Below are 24,980 nucleotides of genomic sequence, written 5' to 3'. Positions count from 1 at the left end.
CGCCCTTCAAACCGGAACCAAACTATATAAAGCATTTTTATTTGGCGGTAAAATTTGTGATGAGACGATGATACTCAAAGCCTTAAAACTTTACATAAAAATAACAAGTAGGACCTTATTATTTAAAAAAAATACTCATTTGACATGTATCCTTTCATTAAAGTAAAGTTAGTTATATATAATAGAATACCTTAAGAGATATACCTACATGTATAAAAGTGTTAAAATGATATATTTATAACGTATTCCGTCGGAGTTACAATCTGTAATTTTCTTGATGGGCAATCGATTTTAAACATCAAATTCATCGAACCTATAATTTACGGTACGTCCTCTTGCTCCTTACTCTAATCAACAATCGGTTAGAGAAACATTATCACCTCAAACGAGGCCAACAAAATACCGTTAGTTGCTTGAAATACGAAACATACGGGCAAATATTTCAAACATGCACTTCAAACGAACGTGTAAATGCATTGTTTGTTTAGAACGGCTTCTAGTTATTATAAATCTTGTGTAACTCACGGTGTTACTTGTACTCAATTTTTTTCTTAATACAATCCAATGAAAGGCATATTAATTTAAATGCATAAATTGTTAAATAGAAAGGCTTCTATAATAAATAATGTCACCTGTTTTCTTACAAATACATTCGGTGAGCCTTTTGAAACTGTAAAAGACCTTATTAGCCAAAGGTTCGTGTTCGGTAAAAGATTTACTTAATGCGATTTCAAAGTAGCGTGCAGAATTACGTGTGGTCTATAGTTATTTGGTAGTCAATGAGGCAATTTAACTAAAACAGCATAATAGACAGAATTAAATACGTGAGAACATTCGATATTTTATTTATGAATTAGACGTTTTAGAAGTAGAAAAGGTTACATGATTTTTTTTCTTTAAGGTTATGAAACTGACGCAAGTTCGCTTCGAGATCTGGTCTACATTACAAAACTCGTATTGTTAGCCAGGGGGCTCCAGGCGGTATTTCTAGCCCCACAAACAATCTAACAGACTGTTTTAAACAGCGAATGGATACTTATTTGTGTTTTTATATATGATTAAAATGAAATAATTGTTATCACTTAAATTCAAAAGGATCTCTAAGTTAAAGAAATTATTGTTTCACATTACATACAAATTAATTTAAATGGAAGTAATAAAATTCAAAATAGTTTAATGTGCTGAATCAACAGTCACAACAGCAACAGTAAAGTATACACATAGATTCCTCTGTGTCCGAAATCACGAGTCCGAAGTCCACACAAACAAAACTGATAGTACACGAATTAGAACAACTAAAACATTTGACGTATCTGTTCGCTAATTCTACTATCGTATTTAAATAACAGTTCAGTGAATTGATTTATAACTGATAAATATTAGGTAGAATTTTCAGAGTGCACGATAAAGTGCGTCTACGTTGTCATTTTAAACAAGTGTGTTGAAACTGGGCGTATTTGCGACATTACTAAACTCAGTATTCAGACAGCATGCGAACTATAAGCTTACAGCATAACAATCATCTGAATCTTATTGAACGAACATGAATATTTAATTTGAACGTATTATAGGAACATCATTTTTTGTAATAATTAATAATATAATCCATGAATTAAATTAGTTCGTTAAACCAGTGCCTTGTTTCTTAATATGCTCCAAATCTCTCGTTTTAGCAAGATAATGTTAAGCAGTAAATCATTGCACGTGTCAATATGTATTGATTAATTTAATCTTTATAAAATGTGTAGGCTGATAGACTAATTCAAAGCTAAGCCACACCCATCACTTCACTAACGGAGCAGACATCGATAATAGATTGTCGATTAATGCCAGAATAACTCCATTGTATACGTTATGGCACAGCTGTTTGCACAATGTATTTCGTTTGTGGACTTACCTGAAAGCAATCTATTCTTCATAACTTCAACGTCATTTATGTCTGGAAATAAGAAAAGATATATATTAGAATAATATACGGGAGATAAATTATATTATAAAGTTGAGGTATTATAAAACAAAGAAAATATGATCGCGTGACAAAAACATTAGGATTACGCATCATTACGCAGACTTTATGTCATTGATGATAAAAAAAAATAAAAAATTTAATGTCGTTTATATTCCGGAATTATCAATATAACTCTCCGACTAGTCCGAAGTTGTACTGGTTTCAACCAATCCTGATTTAGATACTGGATTATAATTAATTACAAGGAGCTATTATGTCTTTATGTTAACCTGAAAGTTAAAATCCTACATTATATTGCTATTGCACTTAACAATTTCCTATTAAAAATATTTGACGTATTCGAAGGAATTACTTTTTTACACCGACGCGACATCCATACCATTTAAATAACGAATATGATATCAATAAATTATCCAATTGCCCATGTGAATCTAATGCAGAGTCAATGAACGCAGCATATTAGACACGTGCGGTACTATTATAAGCTATAAAGGGATGGGAATGACGTAAATCGACATTTTGCTCTTATGGTGTATTGGATCACGTTGAGGATGGAAATATTTTTGCGCTACACTATTTCCTTTCAAAGTGATTCGTAATAATTTAATACTGGAATATCAGATACTATCTGCGTCGAAAAACACCTTTGTAGGTGTACCGTCTTTTGTATTATTGTACAAATTGTATGAACGTCAATTCATAAAGAGATTCGTCAAAGGAACTTTTACGGTCAATTTTTTATCGTGCTTGTCACGTTTTACCAAACATACTTACATAAAAACCGAGTAGAAATTTTGAATGAAGTTAATTTATAACAATTATTCAACGTCGAAAACCTTTTAAAGTGCAAATAAATACCAAAAGGCGACGTTTTATTTTCCTTTCACATATGCATATAATATGACATCATATGTTTCTTTTTAAATGGAAATATTAAATGTCAAGGTTTACGACAAATGATAAGGTATGGACAAAAAAGTAAACGCAAGGCACACCTAGTTGCAAAATTATACGAGATTCTTAATCGTGGATTCGTGATCGCAACTACGTGACTAACGCAAACAAATGTTAACTATTCTATACGGAACGACTAAATATGTTAAAGACCGTTTTGAAGTTATTTAGCAAAATATTAAGATTGGGTGCGCCGATCATTCACGTGCCCTCTTCCGATATCTATATTATAATATGATATATTTTACTCCTTTGTTAAACTTCAAAGTGATCTGCTACAATCCTAAAACGAATGCCGATACATTTCTGTTTAAATATTTTCTAACAAATGTAATTCATTTATTAACTGTCTTTAGCTGGGTTTACTAAAACATAAGATAAAGTCTTCCCAAAAAAGTATCACTTGGTACAAGCTAATTAAAAAAACTGACCTTCAAAACAAGGATTAAATCCACCAATCTTCACAAAACTTGTGATTTGCATTTTATTATTCTAAATAATCTACCTCATATACTTACTTCATTATAAAATTAAGAAGATGAGGAAATAGAAAACATCACATTCATGAAGATAGTTATAATGTTCATTGTTGCTTCACATTATACCCTTCGCGTTCCTTGACAAATAGTCTCATAAGCAGGAAGAAAATTAGGCTTGGAGCTTGACGAATGTATAACGTGACTGTTCGCATTTTGAGTTCTAAATGCTTAAATGTTCTCCCACGATCGTGATTTCGTTATTAAAATTATAAGGATGTTCATGCTCAAAGTGGGAATTGCGCGTTTTGTCTAACGTTTATTCCTTGCGTAAATAACAACGCCTATTACGAAACGAAATATATTCTCGTCTTCTATGACAGACGAATGGGTGCAATTTTGTTTAATTTGTTCTCTGTTTATAAGCAATCGGTGTTTTTATCTTATTTTTTAGACCTTAATTCTTTTCATACCAGATAAATATACCAGGAAAACATCATAATTATGGAACGTAAGATTCAAAGTACAGATAGCATAACATTGCATCAACAAAATAATAACAAAGATTGTTATCTTATACATAAAAATGTACTTTATTGTTATATGTTTGATATTCATGGACATCAACGTGACCGATTAGCGTGAAAGTTGGTACAAATGTGTTTTTCCTGGAAAAAGACTTTATGCAATCCCTATTTTTAAACTTGCCGATAGATGGTGGTGCATCAACTTTATGCCGTTCAACAGATCGTCGTGACACAATATATACATTCGGTGACGCAAAATAATTAAACGTAATTTGTGTGAGACATTATTTTCTATTTTAAAGCAATTGCAACGCCGGGTATTGAGTTAGTGCTGTTTTAATAATAAATTAGGAAACATTTTTTTAGTACTTGGTGGTAGGGCTTTGTGCAAGCCCGTCTGGGTAGGTACCACCCACTCATCAGATATTCTACCGCTAAACAGCAGTACTCAGTATTGTTGTGTTCCGGTTTAAAGGGTGAGTGAGCCAGTGTAACTACAGGCACAAAGGACGTAACATCTTGGTTCCCAAGTTTGGTTGCGCTTTGGTTATGTAAGGAATGGTTAATATTTCTTACAACGCCATTATCTATGCGCGGTGGTGACCACTTACTATCAGGTGGCCAATTTGCTCGTCCGCCTACAGTATCATAAAAAAATTTTTTTTAGTAATGTCTAACTAAAAATTGAACGAGACAATATACAAAAAATTAAATCCAGAAAATGAAGCATCTTTCGTGGAAGATTTTTAGTAGCTGAGCTGAGCAATTCCACCCACTATAAATTTAGGCTATTGACGAAACAAGCATGAATATCATGTTCTTGGTTAACAATCATAGATATAGAAACAGATAAATTTGATAATATAAACGCATAATTCAAACAGTGATATGACGTAAAGAATATTGCATACATTATATATTATCATGTCCAATGACTTCACCTTTTTAAAACAAAATCAAATAAGACACTTGAAATATTTACAACATTGCAAAATAGACTTTAAATATATTTACACAAAACTTAATGTTGTTTTTTGAATCGTTAGTTGGGTTTAATTTCTGCGGGTCAGCGTCGTGCTTATGTAAAAGCGGTGATGACATGCCATTATATATGAAGATGATATGTAAGGGTTTACGTGATTTATTGTCATGACACAGACGAGACGTTGAAATGTGTTCACTATTAGATAGATAAACCACATATTATAAATAGTATAATATTTTAAAAACGATTTTAATAACGCTTGTGGAACAAACGCCTTCTGCCTATTTGACAAACATAATTTCAAAAATCGAATTTAGAAAACAATTGAGTTTCTTTCGCCTGTTCTTCTTAGGTCAGGGAATTTTATTTTTCGAATACATGGTGAATTTTACTTTGACTATCTATATTAAGTTATTATTTATTTATGAAATTTTGTAAACAATTATCTACATCCAATAAATATTATTTTATTAAAATGTAAACGCAGTCAAATTTATGCTGTGTATGTAACAGCATAAATTATAATATACTATTTGTATAATAATAAAAAATAACAAAAACAAGAGATTAAAATACTGTAAGAGTAAGTTTTACACGCAACATCGCTCTTCGAAAATTATACATTTAATACAACAAGATTTGTTTTTCTATAAATACCTAAATGGATACGTAATAAACGTCAAACTGATTATTCAAAATTTATATACTTATCTTATAAATACAAATAATTACCGCATTATGCGAGGTATGCTTAAACTATTTGCTTTACCTCATTTCCCATAACATTTGGACATAAAATTATTCAAGTACGGAGTAATAAATGTACTTACAACAACCATCTAACTAAGACCATAAAACTCATGCGATTAATCTATAAACTAATCTATAAGACCTTAAATAGTGGCAAAGCTTGCTTTCTTGATATATAACGTGCGGTTTTTTAGTAAATTATTAATGTCTTGTTAAAATAAACGATACAAAATTGATACCTATTTCCGTTGCCCTTTAAATAAATTAAAAAACACAATTTAAACAGAGAGGACACTGTGTTTTAGTGAAGTGCAGTTTTCGTTTTACAATAATACGGCAAAATGTTTCCTCACACATACATATAACACCAATATAACACATTTAAAAACACACATGAACGCACACATACATAAAAACAAATACATATTTCTTTAAAATAAAAATACTTATAATAACACGAAGAAGTTTTTTACAACAACAACAAAACATATGTAAAAACACACATTGACACCCACACATATATATATTTTTATTTTGTTTGTCATTAGTAGCTAGTTTGTGCGATTTTACTCACAAAACGGCGGGATTTATCTCCGTTCTAATGGCAGTTGTTATTGTAATGCTCTTAATAAGTAACAAACCGTAAATGTCCCTCTGGGGGGCAAAGGTCTCCTCTCCTATTAAGGTAGAGGGATTCGGTGTTTAATCTACGCTCCACTTACGGGTTCCATTAAATGAATACATCTTAAAACCTTCCTATAAATAATTCCTCACGATTCCGACTATTGAATTAGTATCAATTTGTACAAATTATTTGCGCGATCTTTAATTAATCCTATGCATTAAGTCATCTCTGTTTAAAAATGTATATAAACAACATTATTTTTATGATATAGGTAGACGGACCAGCAAATGGGCCACCCGATGGTATGTGGTCACCACCGCCCATAGATAATGGCGCTGTAAGAAATAATAACCATTCTTCACATCAAAAATGCACCACCAACCTTGGGAACTAAGATGTTATGGCTCTTGAGCCTGTAGTTACACTGGCTCACTCACCCTTCAAACCGGAACACGACAATACTAAATACAGCTGTTGGGCAGTGCAATATCTGATGTGTCAGTAGTACCTACTTCCTACCCAGTGGGCTGCCATCAACATAATTTAAAAAAATACAAAACTTTCAACGAAAAATTTAAAATGAATTTATCTATGACCGATCACAACTCTCATTCAATTACTGAAGCATTAAACCTAAGGTATATTCAATTAGAATTCACGCATTTACGTATCTTGTACGTTACCAGTACGCTATCTCCCTATCGCCATGTAAGCGATTAGAGATAGGAGGCGTTGAGCCATGAGATAATGTCAATAGAGTGGAAGCAGGCTGTATGTTGGTCGCCTAACATATTAGACGTGGGGATTTCTGCTAATTTGTAGACATAGATTTCAATTTGCTGCATTAAATAATGTTCCTTAAGACTTTTTATACTTCGAAATCATTTTATGAAAATGATATAATCTCTATGGAGTTCGATGTAATTATGGTTCTGTGTTATTAGTATAGCGTATGAATTTGTAACACAGATAAGAATTTAAATTTCGAATTTGATTTTAACTGACATTGGCTGTTTGTTCTCATTTTATTTTTTTATTTTCAATGAATTTCGAACGTCTCATGTAACTTATATTTACTAACCAGTTTTGATATATAAAATAAGGTAAACGTTATTTTCATTTGCTAATTAGCGAACTGCACTAGTATTTAGTTGCAAGAGATTTGTACATATGCACCTTAGTAATCTTAGAACAATTGCCGACGGCGGGAAGCTAATTATTTATATCTATGATCTAGCTTCCAACTATAAGATTTATTTACTTATCTGCTATCTTAAACGGGGTACTCTAATATTTACATAACGGGTCTGATCTATATAACTGTTTGACATATATTAGTACGATTCGAGAATAATATCTTCGAGATAATTACATGTAATTTGTACATTAACCAATAGGAAGCTATTGGTTAATAGTTAATAAGAATATTTTCTAAAGCTAATTACGGAGCATATGACAATATTTAGCACTATGGGCAATATACAGGAGGGTATAAGAGGCCGCTTTGGTACCTGACACTAACGTGTAAAAAAATGTTTCTTGAAAAACTCGCTGGGATCATCCGTCGAAGGGATAGGCCTACCGCCCTCGGTAAATTATTATTATTAGAAGTAATCATCTACATTTCTATATTATATTTTTACATCACTTTTAAGGATTGATTATATCGCGATTTAATAGATACGTCCGTCTAATTGCTGCTTTACATAGAAATGTACAAAAACTTTTTATGATGGATGGTTTTCAACTGGAATTATAAATGAAACTGTTTCTCTCAATAGTGAATAGATAATGCATTTCCATGTCACAAAAATAAATACCCTGTTAAACTTAAATGTATTTTTATTGTTATATATAAGTAGAACGTTCAAATGGGCCATTTGATGAAGAGTGGTCACCACCGTTCGTAGAAATTGGCGCTGCAAGCAATATTAACCATTCCTTACATCACCAATGTGCCACGGCCTTTGGGAACTAAGATGTTATGTTTACCTATACTTTCATGGCTAAACCATTGAAACGATTATTATAAAATTTGGTACGAAGCAAGTTTGAACCCCAAAAGACTGACATAGTCGTTTTTCACCCTCTGCGGCGGTAATGTTGGGGCTTAAAGATTATACACTAGTTCTTGTTGAATTTTCGTTACCAACTGAATTCCAAGTGGGCGAAGCCGCCGTATCTGCTATTTATCTATAATTTATGCTCATAGCAGCTAACGAGCTCTAAGGGAAATGGCATGCCATAATAAAATTACACTCAACGCTCGTTTATGTTTTTTTATACCCCTCATTAGTAGAAAGAGGTCGTATGTAAGATTAATTAATATGTTTGTTTTTTTTTATTTTAAGTTACATTTTAAACTTCAAAGCATCGTATGTCGCTGTGATTTTTTGAAATAATGAATTTTCTGTCATCGTCGCGGTCCAAAAACTCCTATTTATACGCCGTTCGGTACGGTCCGGTGTTATGGCGTCTCGATAAGGATACAGGTACGCTACGATCCACCGCGAGTCGGGTTTTCGGCCCGTTCAAAGGCTACGTACAGGACGCGATCAGGCTAAATTTTCATAGACTTCCGCAGTCGACGACATGAAGATACTTTACAAACGGATTAACACGCGATGATCGCAGCAACGTTACAGACATACGGGCTATTTTAACTTAAACTTTTAGACCATATCCTTGAGCCTGTCCGGTCTGTGAGCGAACACGGATGCAAACAATTTCGTTATGTTGGCGGATCCACCTGCTCGGAGCGCCCTCACTCAGGACGCTCACTGACTGTCGTTATTGATTTAACATTTACAAGAAATAATAACAGCAATGTTTAACTAATCTCCAACAAGCAACATTTGTAGATGAAGCCCTAACAAATAAAATTATTTATTGTAAAGGAAAGAACATAGGGAAAAAATGTAATAGTTTGTGAATTTTAATAATTCTTAATGGTAAGGCTGTTTGCAAGCCCATATGGGTAATTGATGATAATACTTAATATTTCTGTGTTTCGATTTGAAAGATGTCCATATGAGTAAAGTCACAAGTTACATAACATAACTCTATGGACATCATACCGTCAGGTGATCCATTTCCCAGTCTGCTTATCTATTTTCAAAGAAAAGATCAATTTCTTAGCAGTGATGTAAAGTAAACATAATTTTACTTACAACCTTTTGCACTTACTGTAACGATATACAAACATAGTAAAGCAATGGAGGTATGTCGATGTTTGTAGATTACTCAAGTACTTAACGATGTAACCACCGACTAGATCAAAATCATTGACTCAACCACAAATCTTTGTCAAATGTGCATCACATCTCGGTATCTCTTCTGCATTTTAGTGACAAGCTTGTCAAATTGGTCTACTAAACTTCCTCACAGAGCCATTACCTTAAATGTCAATAAGAAATCAAGTGTGCCGTCCCGTTACACGCACAAAAAGTTGTTTTGGGTCAATGGCACAGCAAGACGCTCGCATCTCCAGTAACCGCGCACAGCGCGTTAACTTTTTTTCTAATTGAATTCGAAACGGTCTGAATCAACCTTTAATCATCAATAATTGTAGCCGGATTGAGTTTTCTTACACTTTATGTTAATCGAACACAACATTAACCCATTCAACACGTGCCTTTCTGTAGTGTAGATATTTAAACTCAAACGAATTCGTAATCCCTTATTTGGAATTACATTAAATATTTAATATTTTTATATGGAATCGCTTTGGATTACCAAAAAGAACAAAATAATTAAAATAACTATTACTTTTTTGAAATCTCTATCGATTTTACATTGTCTTCATTATTTTGTTACTTAATCGTTCAGATCAGTTTAATGTTACGAAATGCATTACACAGACTATTGAAAAATATCCGTACTGAGATTTATTAAGGTCATTAACTCTGCGCCTCAATTCAAGATCATTTTTTTATGTACTATTTACTTTTATTGTAAGAAAAACTCTAATTTCGTAATTTTATCTTGTTCATTTAATGTTTAGCTTATAAGTCAGATCCCTGAGTTTTGAGGTTTAATTCCAGATGGGGCCAAATAAAAGTTTGAGAGTTTTGTGACAAAAAAATCTCAGTTGCGGACAGGAGTTAAGGATGTATGTATGTACCTTGCCTCGTAATACTAATAAAGCCGTTAGTCGTGTCGTGAAAAATTTCCGGTTCATGGGATAACCAGATACATGGACGACAGTCCATCTGTGATTGCTCACAGTTTTATGCATTATAATATCTCCACTGTAGTTTGCTTTGCCGTTGAGTAAAGCCGTAGTCAAAATCGTTAAAAGGGATATCATCATCGCAACGTACATCATACCTTTGTTTGTTGTTTCTTGATCTTTCACGGTCAGACCACTGCACTGAATTTAATGAATTTTGGTAGAACGCAAGCTTCAACCACAAGGGTTTTTTTATGCCGAACACCTGTCATGCAACCCCTAAAACGCGAGCAATGCCGCCGATGACAACTAATGGTTCATAAATATTTAATAAAAAATATAAAATAGAGCCGAGATGGCCCAGTGGTTAGAACGCGTGCATCTTAACCGATGATTTCTGGTTCAAACCCAGGCAGGCACCACTGAATTTTCATGTGCTTAATTTGTGTTTATAATTCATCTCGTGCTCGGCGCTGAAGGAAAACATCGTGAGGAAACTTGCATGTGTCTAATTTCAACGAAATTCTGTCACATGTGTATTCCACCAACCCGCATTGGAGCAGCGTGGTGGAATATGCTCCAAACTTTCTCCAGTGGGAAATTTACAGGCTGCTAATGCTAATAAAATAATATGAGATTATATTGACGCGTGAAACATTTGCAATTCAAGAACGTTTCCAAATGTAACGCTACACGGTAGTCGGGACTGGATGTGAATACCTAAAACAGATGATCCAACTGTTTGCCTATTCCAATACAAATACTATTTAAATTAGAGGCGAACGAACTTTGTACAATAACGAAGATTACCATAAGGATTTTGTTGCACTTGTGACAGAATAAATGAATTAAATAATGATTTATGTAATGTATATATTACTATTTTAATGTCATATTTTGTTTTAATGCTGCTATTTGATAACTGAATTGTTTAAAGGTTCGAATCATTATTTTTCATCATAGTAATATTAAATTAAACATTCGTTTTCATAGAATTTAATTTTGAAATGTTTGTAATTATAAAACATTCCTCTAAAAAATAAGAAGTAGCCATTGACCAGCGGTGGGACATTAACCGACTGTTGGTTTACTTTTTTCTTTTTATTGCTTTAAATTATTTAAATATAGAATAAAAGAACCACTCGGTAGAGCTAAAGCGGCCAATCAAGTTCTGATAAAAGTCTTTGTATTTTTAATTCAAAAATGGAATAAGAAATTCCATTTACAAATAAAATACACTTCTTAAATATTAAAACCATATCAAATCAACATACTCAATAACATATTATATTGATAAAGCATTTATTTGCAACAAATCCGTCATACACTCTGTTACTCACGCCTTCCGAGAAAGGGGCCGCTACAAACCGGTCTCAGGTTTAACACGGAACCAACGGAGAGTAGTGAAGTGGATAATTCTTAAGGCATCTGACTTAAAACTTACATTGCAACAGATGGTGTGCCTTTGAACATGTAGCTAGGTACAGCACTAGATACCTCAGATCCGTCTTTAAGTTATTAGTTCAAATGTTAAAAAAAGGGGAACGAGAAATAATAATATATATAATTACATTTACCCAATTGAAATAAATAAGCTAACTAGCTGAAACTGCGCCTTTACCAGCGCGAAATTTATAAAACACAAACTTCCAAATCCCGTTTTTAGGGGTGGAGTTTCGTAAAATCCGTCCTTCGTGATTAACCAGTGAGTGGTTTCCGTAGTACGTTTTTATATATATAGATTATCGGTACATGAACGTTTTCAAGCAAGATTCATTGATTATTTATTCGTTTTAATATTGTTTATAATTCCATTTCAGCTCATCACTGAAACATCAAGAATTCCGCAAAAATCCAACAGACATGTATACCAAGTCAAAGGAGAAGCATGGTCGAATAAGATCTTAATCCTCTTACTAATAGAGGGACTTTACCTATCTGCGTTATAAGCAAAACAGTAACTCGGCTTATATTAATTGTTACGTCACACACGAGATTATAATAAGTGGAAAACGAGATAGGAAAGATGAGAATCTTATTAAGAAAACATTATAGAAACAGAATGTCCTGATAGCATACCTCAATATGCAAATCGTACATCGGATACAAGATGCTTATCTCTGTACAGGTTACGCAACATAGAACCGTTTCGGTTTGCGTAACCACCTTATTTGAATTGAATTTGAATTATAATTTTGCACCTAATGATCACTTTTGATAAAATATGAACCAGAACTTAACTCCCTAATAAGATACGTGGATATATCTAGAAATATTTAATACACACTCTATCTAAACTATATCGATTTTAAATGTTTAATGTGACTTTATTTATGCATTATCAAATAAAAAACCCCTAACATATTTGTGGTTTTTTTATGATATACGTTGGCGGAAGGGCAAATGATAAGTTAGGCGTATAAACATAAACATTGGCGCTGTAAAGAAATTAACCATTCCTTGACAATGCGGCACTAACCATGGAAACCAAGACGTTGTGTCCCTTGTGCCTGTAGTTACACTGCCTCACTCATCCTTGAAACCAGAAACGCAACATTGCTAAGTATTGCTGTTTGGCGGTAGAATATTTGATGAGCGCGTGGAACCTGTCCAGACTGGACAGAGCAAAACCCTGCCGCCACGATAAGGCTAATTTTTAATGTCCTGTTTCTAAATCGTGCAGGTGAGATTTTTGGTAAATATAGTCCAGAACAATATTTGTGAGGTGGTCAAATTTTTGAAGTAATACGAACGGTGATGAGCGCATGTTTTTTCCTAGTTACCTGAGCATAACTACTGAGCAAATCATTTACATTCCGAACTAATGGTAACTAGCGGTAAATAACAAACTCATCTAAAATTTATATTTAAATTGCTTTTATAAAATATAATTTGATTTTGATATCTCTATTAAATTCTCGCTTACAAATATACTACCTTATCTTCCGTGCTATTATTATATTTCTGGTCTTTGTTTTCCCAATGGCGTTCCGTACTTTATTTCCGTCTTTAAAATATTACTACAAAAGTTCTAGTAGAAGTATGTGCTTCGTTAAACCATCGCGTGTCGACCACTCGCGTAACAGGTTTCATTCATTCTGTACCTCGTTACATTTAAGGATCATTAATTGGCACTCGTATACTAACGGCATAAAACTGTTGAAGGGATGGAATTCAATAATACTGTTAAGCCTGTTGGGTGGGCTACACACGACATCTAGCGAGCGAGTCACGAAGATGGACGAGTTCCAAACGAACCAAACCGATGAGCGTTTCCGTCAAAACGAAAGTATTTGTAAGGGACTTTTAATTGCAGTGAATTTTAATTGTGGTTATTTGCACCCAATTATTCCATTCTATTATCTTAAACGTAGACATGCTGGCAGTTGAAACATCTTTTGTTCTTAGAGAATGTATGCCATATGCTTAATCTGTGTTTATAATTCTTTTAGTACTCGGCGATGTTGTTCAAATCAAGAACAAATATCGTGGACTAAACTCTTCTAAGGGAGAAGATGAGTTTCTTCTTTTTAGTCCGAAAAGTAAGATGAGAGTATTCGCAAACCCAATTTGAAACCAATCCAATTAGAAATATAACTATAAATATATGGCAGCAGTTGGTGATACAAAAGATTAAAATACCAATACTTTGTACATAAATACTTCAAGTATTGGCAACCAAGAATTCAATAAACAGTTATAATACAATTATATCTCGTTAACTGTAATGACATAGGATGTTAAATCACAATTAAAGTCTATCATAGCAGAGCTGTAGCAAAAACGCTAACAGTCGTTATTACTATATTATTTTCATGTTGCTATCAATAAATTAAATTCCTAACAGTCATAGCCAGTAAAAAGTAACCGCGCCCATCGTATAGCCTTCACAATAGAGAAAAAAAAAGCACACAACTACTTCCTTGTAACGAGTCTTTGAAGCTATTACATATATAGTAAAAACTTTTAACACATAACGGATATACACTTTGTTTTTATGATACAGGTAGGCGGACGGACATATTGGCTATCTGATGGTAAGTGGTTACCACCGCTCATAAACATTGGCGCTGTAAGAAATTAAGCCAAACCTAAGACTGTCAACGCGCCACTAACCTTCAACCTGGAACGCAACAAAACTATGTATTTTATGTATGTTATTGCTGTTTGGCGGTAAAACTTGTAATCAGTAAACGGACAAGTAAAAAACTAACATGTGTTTATGTCGAAATCGTTTTGAACTATTGAACTTTTGTTTTTTTTTTTTAATTTCACATTATTGAAACCGATTAACGATACATCGATTAATATATTTTCTTCGTGTGTGGGCACACGAATAGATTACATTAATACAACAGATATACCACCTATTATGATAGTGTATAACCACAATCAACAAATATCAAAAATTTCATATATATTTATGAATTTCACAAAGCTAGTAGTAGAATAAATCAAATGAAAATTAGTTATTAACCCGTCTTTCGGAGCTAGACTCAATTATCTTTAATATTCACCTATTTTAAATAATACAAGTGAGCGAAGCCGTGGTTAAAATATATTATTTAATAAAAGTTTCATGAATATCAATAACAAATAACAAAGAGCTGTTGTTAAACCGGAATTTACGATAGTGACATCACAAAAACACAACGGTGCTATTTGTAACACAATATCAAATCGACATTACAAAACTGTACGTAACTTGTAAACTTACAACATCGATCAATAACAGTTATAGTGTAGGTGTAATCAATTCCGCCAGTCATTAAAAATATAGTTTCGATACTATTCTTACGAGTGCCTAGATGGCCCAGTAGTTAACCGAAGATTGTGGGTTCGAAACGGTGTAAGTATCACTGAATTATCATATGCTTAATTTGTACTTTTAATTTATCTCATGCTCGGTAGTGAAGCAAGCATCGTGGTGTAAACCTCCACTTGTGGTTAGTGGTGTGCAAACCGCATTGGAGCAGCATGGTAACTTTTTTTATGTTGGTAGGTGTACGGGCGTATAAGCCCAGGTGGTTAATGATCACCACAGCCACACTTTTGCGGTATAAGAAATATTAAGTATTCTTTACATCGCCAATGGGCACCAACCTGGGGTACTAAGGTATGGTCCTATACTAATAAACTCTACCAATATCAAACATTTTCTTCACGATTTATATATCATTGAGTTATTCGTTTTTTCTCTTCTAGTCGTATATCACCTGAATGTCACCTGGAATATAACTGTTCAGTTTCTATCAATACAACGAATAAATATATCCTATAATGATGTAAACAGCTTTTGAGCCATAGTACTTTTATACCCATGTGAAATAAGACTTCGCCGATATAAAGAATGAATAATGCTCCTTCAATTCAATCCTTCGCTTTACCGTTGTTAGATGGTACTTGTGCCTTTTACAATGCGAATGTTTATGATCAAAGGAGACTGCTACTCGTTCATAATTGTTTTGACTTCGTACCATTAAAATGGTAGTTTTAAATTTTATTAGTCGTCTAGAAATAGTCCTCTCCTATAAACATATTTCATACCAGACCTACCAGAATTCAAAAGATTTTGAAAATAATCAATAGCATATCGTAATATTCACCTCGGTCTGCTTAGTTTCATTAATTTCTATTCTGTCTGTTGTTTTAATGGATACTAAGCCTTTATTTAAAAGATGCAGTTGCAATGACATGACAAAGTACAATTGTGAGATGTATCTGCTAACATCAGACAGTAGCGATCTAATCTCAGTATTACGAAATAGTTCTTTGTGTAGTTTGCTTCTTAAATACAGACCAATCAACAGTGTAATTTGCACTCCTGCAGTCACGAACAGTCATCAGTCATCTTGAGCAAGACGTTATAGAATGTTTTTGATCGTTATACATAAATATATTTAAATATTTTGTTATATGGAATAACTTTATTATAATAATAATAAATATTGAATCGGTTATTATGCAGTTTTAAGGACTTATCATTTACATATAAAGCATTTCTACTTCAAACAAAAATGTACAACCAAAATAAATTTATTTAATTGAATTTCAATCGGAAGTTAATAAGAAACTCTGAATTTCTTGATATATTTTTTATCCTAAAAATAAACAGCGCTTAAGCAGTTTCCGTTAGAAAATCAAGTATCCCGTATAATGAGAATAAAATTTGTGTCTTCAAATCAATACACAATTAACAGTTAAATGAAAATTCCGACACATAAAAGTTTAATTCAACATAGTCTCACATAAATAAAATTAACATGAGTAAAATAAAACAGTCATAAAACGAAGCTTTTATATACATATGTGTAATATAAAACAAACAAGTTCCAGTATTAGAATGTAAGTGTGAATTCTCTGAATGTTACGATGTTCGCATTTAAACGTCGAGACATCTTATTTCAATACGGTAAACGCTTAACCCTGGAGTCGGGTATTCGAACATGCATCTCGAATCGATTACCCTTAAAGTTTCGCGTCCACCTACGGTCCCGTTCTCATAGTAAAGCACACATGTCTCTGAACGAAGATGTAAAATAATTCATAGTTGTGAAACAACACCCACTCGTAACTGACCATTCTTTCTGTGATGTTAGACGACAACCTACGCACGTGATACAAGTTTGACGCGTATAATTAAATGAAAACGTGTCAAACGAGAAACAAATTAATTTTAAATGTATACGTAATAAACAGAGCAATGAACATGATAATGTTATTTAATCGTACTTTCAAAATTTCAGCATGAAAATTATCATTAAATTGATAATCAATGTTTCATAATGACTCCTGAACGTATTTCGGTCGAGGCAATTTCAAAGATTAATCAACTGTGAAGGAGATATTATGGTTTACAAGTGTGTGTGTGTATGCAATCTCAGATGTACCTTCTCCCTATTTCCGTATTCTCGTGTTCGATGAAACAGCGATTCGAGACGATCGGAGTTCAAATCCGAAATATTTTCCGAATTCAGGGTATTTAACACCAACTTTTTAAATCTAGACTATTAGTGAGAATTTCTAGACGGAATAACCCAATAAGCGTGACTCAAATTCATATACTTATTATATTATGACAATTAAGCTTTTAAAAAATTTAAAAAGTGAAATAAAATAATTTAATTATAAAGAGTATCCAGTGTAAGTAAATCTCTGTTTCGTTACAGAGTTAGCCGGGTTCGGCTATTAGCATAACTAGAGAAGCGCGGGCGCAGGTGAGCGTCTAACGGGACCTCATGCGCATATCGATGACGCATCTCTATTGCCAATCCATTTCAATTTCGCCCCTATCGATAAACATTTAAAAAGCATTTTTGTTTAAATCCAAGCTATTTGCATTTTAATAATATATAAATCCGAAAGGTTACTTCGTAAACATAGAGACAGCGCGGCTCCGTGTGAGATTGACCTGTCACAATAAATTATTCATTTTATCCAATCATAATATATAAAATATGCTTAACTAGTTATCGTAGCTCGTTTAATCCAATAAAAAAACGTTTGAATATTTTTAAATTACGTCATATTGATTGAAAAATATACCACATTTTTTTGGGACATGATTATATGTTATATATCCGATATTATTATTGATATTTAACTGTGTTACGTAGTCGAAGATAGCATTGTCCGTTGAAGTTAGGACATGACTAACTTATAATGGATGTATTGTAGTTACCAAAAAAAAGTTTTTTTTTTTTTAAACTAGAGGAGATCCTGAGATAGAGTATATAAACAAATGATTTTTTTTTAACTACATATACATATTAGCATTAATAAAACCTGATATAACCTGGTATATTGATTGTGTCTAATAAACACTTGAGCCGGACAAGTATTACCTACATAACTAAAGTAGCTGTATAATATAAAAAATACACTTTTTAATATCTTAATAAGTTTCAAGCAACCGTAATAGTACATTAAAAGCAAGATTCGTGATCTTGAAAGTGAGTTTAATAACAAGCATTGTATAAGTTAGCGTGACTAATACGTTACATATTTCTTACGTCAGTTTATAGCAGTTATTTTAACAAAAAGTATGAAGTTACATATAAAAATAATAAGGAATATTAGATACATTGATTTGGAATCTGTTTATGACTCTTACATTATTTTATCAGTAAAAAGAGAAGCTAACGATTCTCTGTTTCATGAGTAACTTTTATGATTCAATAAAAAAAATGTATAGACCATTTGTAGGTCGCTCATGTGTCGATATACATAATACATAACAGCAGTTTTATGTAACAGAAAACAATGAATATAAAATAGCGATATATGACAGTCAGCGGGTTGACAGTCATCATTTATTCATTGGTTTATTAACATAAATAAATTCAAAAATGAGTTAACATGGAAACAAAAAACCGAGTAAAAAAAGCCGCAGTCTAGATCTATTGAGTTTTGTTCCTGAAATTGAATTCATACATAAAAAAAAATAATAACAAATTTCAACTGCACATATTTGTCCAAATAAGTAAAGAAATCATCCTTGAAATTACTACAACATTTCAGATTTGATTACTATGTCATGTGTTGAAGTCATTATATGGTAAGGCTGCGCAACCGCTCATGTCACGAGTTGGCGGTTTTCAAAACTCGGTTAATATAGCTGAGGGAAACGAACTTGTACCGATTGGCGATACAGTTTTACGACAGTGTAAAATACCCATTATCTTAGGTTGAAATATTCGTACCTACTTGGTATGTTTACAATGACTAACTAAACCTGCGGCTTTACCCGCGCGAAATTTCAAACATCCAACCACCGTTTTAAGGGTGGAGTTTCGTAAAATCCGTTCTTAGCGGATGTCTACACCCTATAAAGAACCCACCAGACAAATTTCAAGTTTCTGAGATTTCGTGATTAATCAGTGAGGGGTATTTCGCTTTTATATGTATAGATTTACTTGTAAAAAATAATATATTTTCACTCCACCGATATCTTACGATTTTGTTTATGATTTATAAAACTACGCCGAAAAACATTACCGAAAATAGTTTTTCTTTATCTCGCCTTTAATAGCAAATAATTCGAAAAAACATTTAAGACTTGAGGCGTTGAAACAGCCCACACTCACACACACATATATATGACTTAAGACGAGAAAAGAGCAATTTCCGTGTAATCACTCAACACAACGAAAGCACAAAACAAAAGAGTAAGGATCTTCAGTCTACGTAACTGTGAAAAGGCAGAGAAAAACACAAGCTATACAATAGTAATAACTAATCCTACAATGTTTCTCACACCTCTGTCTTTTGAGTCTTTCTCATTACTATCTTGCTTCACATAAAAGCTTTTTTTCTTTTGGGGCATCCTGTCTTTTACGTATAATTTACACTGCGGTGGATTGCCATTGAAGACAAAAGGGTGCTATGTAGCGAGTACGAAGACATGTGACTGCAAGTAATGCTCTAAGAGTCGTAAAATCAGCGTATTAGTCGTGAATTAGTTAAATTAGTTCCATCACAGGACACTAATTATTGTAAAAAAACAGCATTGCAAATCTGTTTATTTGAAAAGAGCAACTATGCGCGTTTCTTGCCGTTTCTTCTCGCTGGAGGCTGCTTTCCGAAACGGTGGTAGTATTTTAATATGGACGATTCAAACACGCTTCGTTGTGAAGTTTACTTGAATAAAATTGATTTGATTTGCTTTGATATAATATTAGTTATAAGTGATTTAGTGTAATGGAATAATTCAACGATTAGAATCATTGAGAAATCATCGCAAACAAACTTACTCTCTGAATTACGAAAGCAAAATATACACGTACCGTCTTATTACAAAAAACTAAATAAACCTTGGTTTAAACCTGGACTATCTAGTCCAGGTTTATCTGAAAAACCATGGTCTAAATTCATTCGTATTACAAAACTTAGTAAAACCATAGATTTCTTAGTACTGCCATTTGAACCATTCTTTAAATATCCACCACAGATTAATTCATATATCGTTCGTTCATTTTGATATCATTCTATAATAACGTTCCGTATGCTTAGAAAATAAAACGATTCAATGTTTTGCTAATGATTAAATTACGTTTACAAGTGATGAAAGTAATTGAAACTGTTATTTTGTATAGATGTATATATAATTTATTACGTCGCTTGTAGTTTTATGTTTTAGCACATTATTTAATGTATCTTAACTTATAATATACGTGTAACGAAACGCAAGTTTCGTTCGTAAGAAGTTTCGCGCGTAATTTGAAACCGGAGCAACAAGGGTTGAATTTTGCTAATTTCGTCTTGCACTCGTACACTATTTTAAAGTCATTTCGTGATGAGTCAGGAAAAAAGGAAACGTTCTGAGAATTGGAGTACTGAAGAAAAAGTAAGTACTTAAACATAAATTACTTCAAACTTGAAATCAGTCTTTAAATAAATTATGTACCTAATTCTAATATAAAATTTATAGGATATACTACGTGAGATGATTGGGCAGTCACACCACATTATAGAAAATCGGTGTACAAAAGCTTCCTCCAACAATAAAAAAACTCAAGAGTGGAAAGATATAACAAAGAGGTGTTTACATTTTTAAAACCTACCGTACCTATCCTTATTATGCGTTACTTTCTCAACAAAAATGATCAACATTGATTAAATATTTTCAGATTAAATGAATTGACGGGAAAGTGTAGGTCAGACGGTGATGTCAAGTTAGCGTGGAAGAGGATGAAGCTCACAGCTAAAGCCAACTTGTCCACTCATTGGCAAGATTTAGGAAAGACGGGGGGTGGGAATAAGCCCAAGTCGCCTTCACAGGAAGATCTAGCCACAATAAATATTGTTCCAGGCGATTTTATTGTCGAATATAATAATTTTGATAGTGATGCTATGAGACCTGTGGTAATAATAATAATGTATTTTTTATATTAAAAAAATAAAACACTATTTATTAATAAAATTTATATTTAATCATCATTACTTGTAGGCTGAGTTGAATGTTTTGGGCCACAAAAACATTGAAATAGAAGCGGGGCCAAGTACAGCTGTACCACCATTAGATCTTAAAGAAAATAATGAGGTACAAGCTGAAAAGGGCCAGGGTAAATATAAAATATATAATTTTGTACTATTTGTACCATTGTAATACTTACATATACATGAGATGAATTTAAAGGATTTAATTTTCATTTTATTAACTATAAATAATTATAATTCTTTTAGGTACTTCAAATAATGTAAATGTGGAAACTACTACAAAAAAAAGAGTTTTATGTACAAATAGTGATCCAAAAAACAAGTAAGTAACATAAGAATATATTCATATTACTTGCTTTATAGAATTTTGTTTTATTTCTTTATTTAAATAAACATTTGTTAACAATATGTTTGTATTTAAACTATTTACCTTGATATTTATGTAACTAAGTAGTAAAAATGTTAAAAAATTTACAGAAAAAATAAAATGGCAGAAGAAATATTGCGAACCAACAGTGCATTTAAAGAGAGGCAGTTGGAGATGTTAGAATTGGAGCATCAATATAAAATTGAAACATATAAATTAAAAATTAAAAAATTAGAACTTCAAATTGAGTTACTAGAAAATAATAAGAAGTCCATTAATTATCAGTAATTATTAATTGTAAGTGAATTTTAAACAAAAAAAATCATTTATAATATATCATTTTGTCATTATATTTATGATTAAAGGTAATTTTGATTTTCAGGTTCTGCTGAGCAGTTAAAAGTGCTATTTATATAAAAATAAATTAAAAAAGAGAATTTTATAACAAAATGAGGAAATTTTTAATAATTAAAGATATATATAAATAAATAATTTAAATTAAAAATGTCTTTCTATGAATTGCCGTCTCCTTATATTTCCACGTACATTATTTTCAATTGGTTGAACTAACGGTTCAGAAGTTTGTAAGTTAAATTGATGGCTGTTCGGCTCAGTATTGAACACATCTTCCTTCATATCAAGAGCAATATTATGCAGTACAGCACATGCCACAATAGTTTTTCTGGCAGTTTCTATATTGCAATATTGCCCTCTTAATAAGCACCGGAATCTCTGCTTCCATAGACCAAAACATCTTTCTACTACATTTCTTGTTCTAATGTGAGCAGTGTTGTATCGTTCCTCTTGAGGTGTTGTAGGGTTCAGTACAGGAGTAAACAAATATGGTGTACAAGCATAGCCACTGTCTCCTAACAATATGCCTGAGAATGCACCAGCCTCAAATCGCTGCTTCAAACGACTTTCTCTAAATATTCTAGAGTCATGAACACTCCCACGCCACCTGGTAACAATGTCCATGATTTTACATTCTGCATCACAGGCGACCTGAAACAATAGTTAAACATTGTAGTGTCTGTTACTATCAATAAGCATCAATATATTTCATAAATACATTCAAAGAAAAATCATATAAGTTAATAACTGCCTGCCTGAATAAATGATCACAATTTTAATATTGTATTGATGTATAGTAATATCAATACCTGGATATTGAGGGATGGAAATCCTTTGCGGTTAATATATAGATGACCACCATCTACATTTAACTTTTTAATTCGAACATGAGTACAGTCAATTGCACCAATTACTGTAGGGAAGTTAGCTATTCTACGAAATTTTTGCATTGCTTCCTCTTGTTCTGTTAATGTAGCAGGCATTTTTATAAATCTATGTGATATTTGAGCAATGGCGTCTGCAACTTTTTTACACGTTTGACTTATAAAAGGTTGTGAGAGTCCATGTAAATCGGCCGTGTCATCCTGGATCTATAAAAAAAACAATAGCGTATATTAGTATGAAACTTAGGCATAATTTAGTACACACTGATACTGATACTAATGTGATACATTCAATTTAAGATTTTAATCTACTTACTTCATGTCGAGCCCAGCTTCGTAATGCGCAAACGACTTGTATTTCGGGAGACACTGAGCATCCTCTAGGATCTCTGGTTAAATCTTCCCTTATTAAATTAATTATTTTCATTGCGTAACGTTTGTTAAACCTATACTTTTGCTTGAAATCTTCATCGGATAGCTCAACGAAAGGATTTCGTCGCAGACGATTTCTGTTATTTACGCGTGGTGTTTGTAACAACTCGATGACTTCCATGTCCTCGATATCGACTAAATCAACCATGTCCATGTCCATTTTTTTTACGTTATAACAGTACAACACAACAAAAAAGAAAATAAAATTATCAACTGATTGTAACTTTTAAACTTATAACAGAAACTTTGACAGATACGCTTTAAACCATCGTAAAACCTGAGTCACAGAGGTTTAAAGTTAGTCCACAGTATAATCTATGGTTTATCGCTAAACCCGTTTTTATAATAACGTTTTTGCTTAGACCCTAGTTTAAACCATGGTTTTTAGTTAAACCGCTTTTTGTAATGAGACTGGTAAAGTTTTAAATACGGTTTCCAATTTTTTTTTTCTTGTATTGACGTAAATTTCTAATCATATTCCAAGTGCATAATATTCATGTCGGTGGTGAAATCTGTCTTGATAAAAAACATCAGATAAGTATTAATCGCTTATTAATGGATTATTCATAATTACCGGTATCAGCTGTGTTTTTTATGAAACCGTATATTGGGCATATTATATATAAGTAATTTTATTCGACACTTACGAGAGCGCTGGATAACCTTAGTACAAAAATCAATTATCATAAATATTTTTCATACATACATACATAAATCAGAAATATTTTTGAGCTGAAAATTTTGAATCTATTTTTTTTTTGTCAATTTCCAAAATAAAATAGCAAACAAGATATATGATTAAATTGTTTACTTTTATTAAATGTAACTCTCTTTATACTCGGATATTACACTTTCTTCTCACTATAATCAGCCTGTAAATTTCCCACTGCTGGGCTAAGGCCTCCTCTCCCGTTGAGGAGAAGGTATGGAGCATATTCCACCACGCTGCTCCAATGCGGGTTGGTGGAATACACATGTGGCAGAATTTCGTTGAAATTAGACACATGCAGGTTTCCTCACGATGTTTTCCTTCACCGCCGAGCACGAGATGAATTATAAACAAATTAAGCACATGTAAATTCAGTGGTGCCTGCCTGGGTTTAAGCCCGAAATCATCGCACGCGCACGCGTTCTAACCACTGGGCCATTCTCACTAAACACAATTAAAAAGAAAAAATATAACCAAAAGAAATCGTTTTTTTTTTTTAATAAAATAATACGGTGAAGTAGACCGCACAGTAAACAAAACAAGTATGAAACGTTCAAAGTACTGCAATTACATTAATACATAACAAATATTAGCATCGCAAAAAATAAAAACTTAGTACAACTTAATTTTCTTAAAATTTCCTTCGACAATCTCCACATACAAGGTACTTAACGTGAGACGAAATCAATTCCCGTAATGGGTGTTTGACGTTTGTTTCCTCGGTCGGAATGTCATGATAATTGGAATATAATCGTGTATCACGATCACAGTACGAGAAATCGAATCACGATCAAAACCTTGGAAAATCGAGTGTGACAAACTGTTCAAATATACAACAA

The 24,980-nt window shown here is 32.6% G+C and overlaps 4 protein-coding genes across 5 annotated transcripts in view; 1 reads left to right on the top strand and 3 right to left on the bottom strand.

Annotated features, from left to right (window-relative positions):
- LOC113393049 (cadherin-99C) overlaps positions 1-1,939 on the bottom strand; it is a 76,902-nt gene extending 74,963 nt beyond the window's left edge. The window contains exon 1 of the mRNA XM_026629744.2: positions 1,898-1,939. The gene's annotated coding sequence lies outside the window, so the exon portion shown is untranslated. The remainder of the gene's footprint in view (positions 1-1,897) is intronic.
- The window catches only part of LOC113393051 (suppressor of lurcher protein 1-like), a 308,266-nt gene that overhangs the window by 242,538 nt on the left and 40,748 nt on the right, over positions 1-24,980 (bottom strand). The window lies entirely within an intron of this gene.
- On the top strand, positions 20,614-22,065 carry LOC135193523 (uncharacterized). Of its 2 annotated transcripts, XM_064216339.1 has the most exons (6): positions 20,614-20,802; positions 20,887-20,996; positions 21,086-21,320; positions 21,406-21,520; positions 21,642-21,717; positions 21,873-22,065. In XM_064216339.1, the coding sequence occupies exons 1-6, from the start codon at positions 20,752-20,754 to the stop codon at positions 22,048-22,050; spliced, it is 765 nt and encodes a 254-aa protein (XP_064072409.1). In that variant the 5' UTR covers positions 20,614-20,751; the 3' UTR covers positions 22,051-22,065. The 2 variants fall into 2 exon arrangements, with proteins under 2 accessions (XP_064072409.1, XP_064072410.1); XM_064216340.1 differs by lacking the exons at positions 21,406-21,520; positions 21,873-22,065.
- Positions 22,146-23,589, bottom strand: LOC135193540 (putative nuclease HARBI1). Its single transcript, XM_064216461.1, has 3 exons — positions 23,317-23,589; positions 22,926-23,207; positions 22,146-22,767 (listed from the first exon to the last, which is right to left on the bottom strand). Exons 1-3 carry the CDS (start codon positions 23,584-23,586, stop codon positions 22,261-22,263), a joined length of 1,059 nt encoding a protein of 352 aa, XP_064072531.1. The 5' UTR covers positions 23,587-23,589; the 3' UTR covers positions 22,146-22,260.

The sequence above is a fragment of the Vanessa tameamea genome, chromosome 12 (genome assembly GCF_037043105.1).
Source record: "Vanessa tameamea isolate UH-Manoa-2023 chromosome 12, ilVanTame1 primary haplotype, whole genome shotgun sequence".
In the NCBI taxonomy this organism is placed as follows: Eukaryota; Metazoa; Arthropoda; class Insecta; order Lepidoptera; family Nymphalidae; genus Vanessa; species Vanessa tameamea.
This window is presented reverse-complemented; position numbering and strand designations above follow the sequence as displayed.

Bases quoted from the DNA above. Each gene is read 5' to 3' on its own strand.
- LOC135193523 (XM_064216339.1), top strand. From the start codon at position 20,752: ATGAGTCAGGAAAAAAGGAAACGTTCTGAGAATTGGAGTACTGAAGAA. The intron at 20,803-20,886 runs GTAAGTACTTAA...TAAAATTTATAG, and splicing joins ATTGGAGTACTGAAGAAAAA to GATATACTACGTGAGATGAT. The intron at 21,521-21,641 runs GTAAATATAAAA...TAATTCTTTTAG, and splicing joins ACAAGCTGAAAAGGGCCAGG to GTACTTCAAATAATGTAAAT.
- LOC135193540 (XM_064216461.1), bottom strand. From the start codon at position 23,586: ATGGACATGGTTGATTTAGTCGATATCGAGGACATGGAAGTCATCGAG. The intron at 23,208-23,316 runs GTAAGTAGATTA...TTTTTTTTATAG, and splicing joins GAAGCTGGGCTCGACATGAA to ATCCAGGATGACACGGCCGA. The intron at 22,768-22,925 runs GTATTGATATTA...CTATTGTTTCAG, and splicing joins TTCCATCCCTCAATATCCAG to GTCGCCTGTGATGCAGAATG.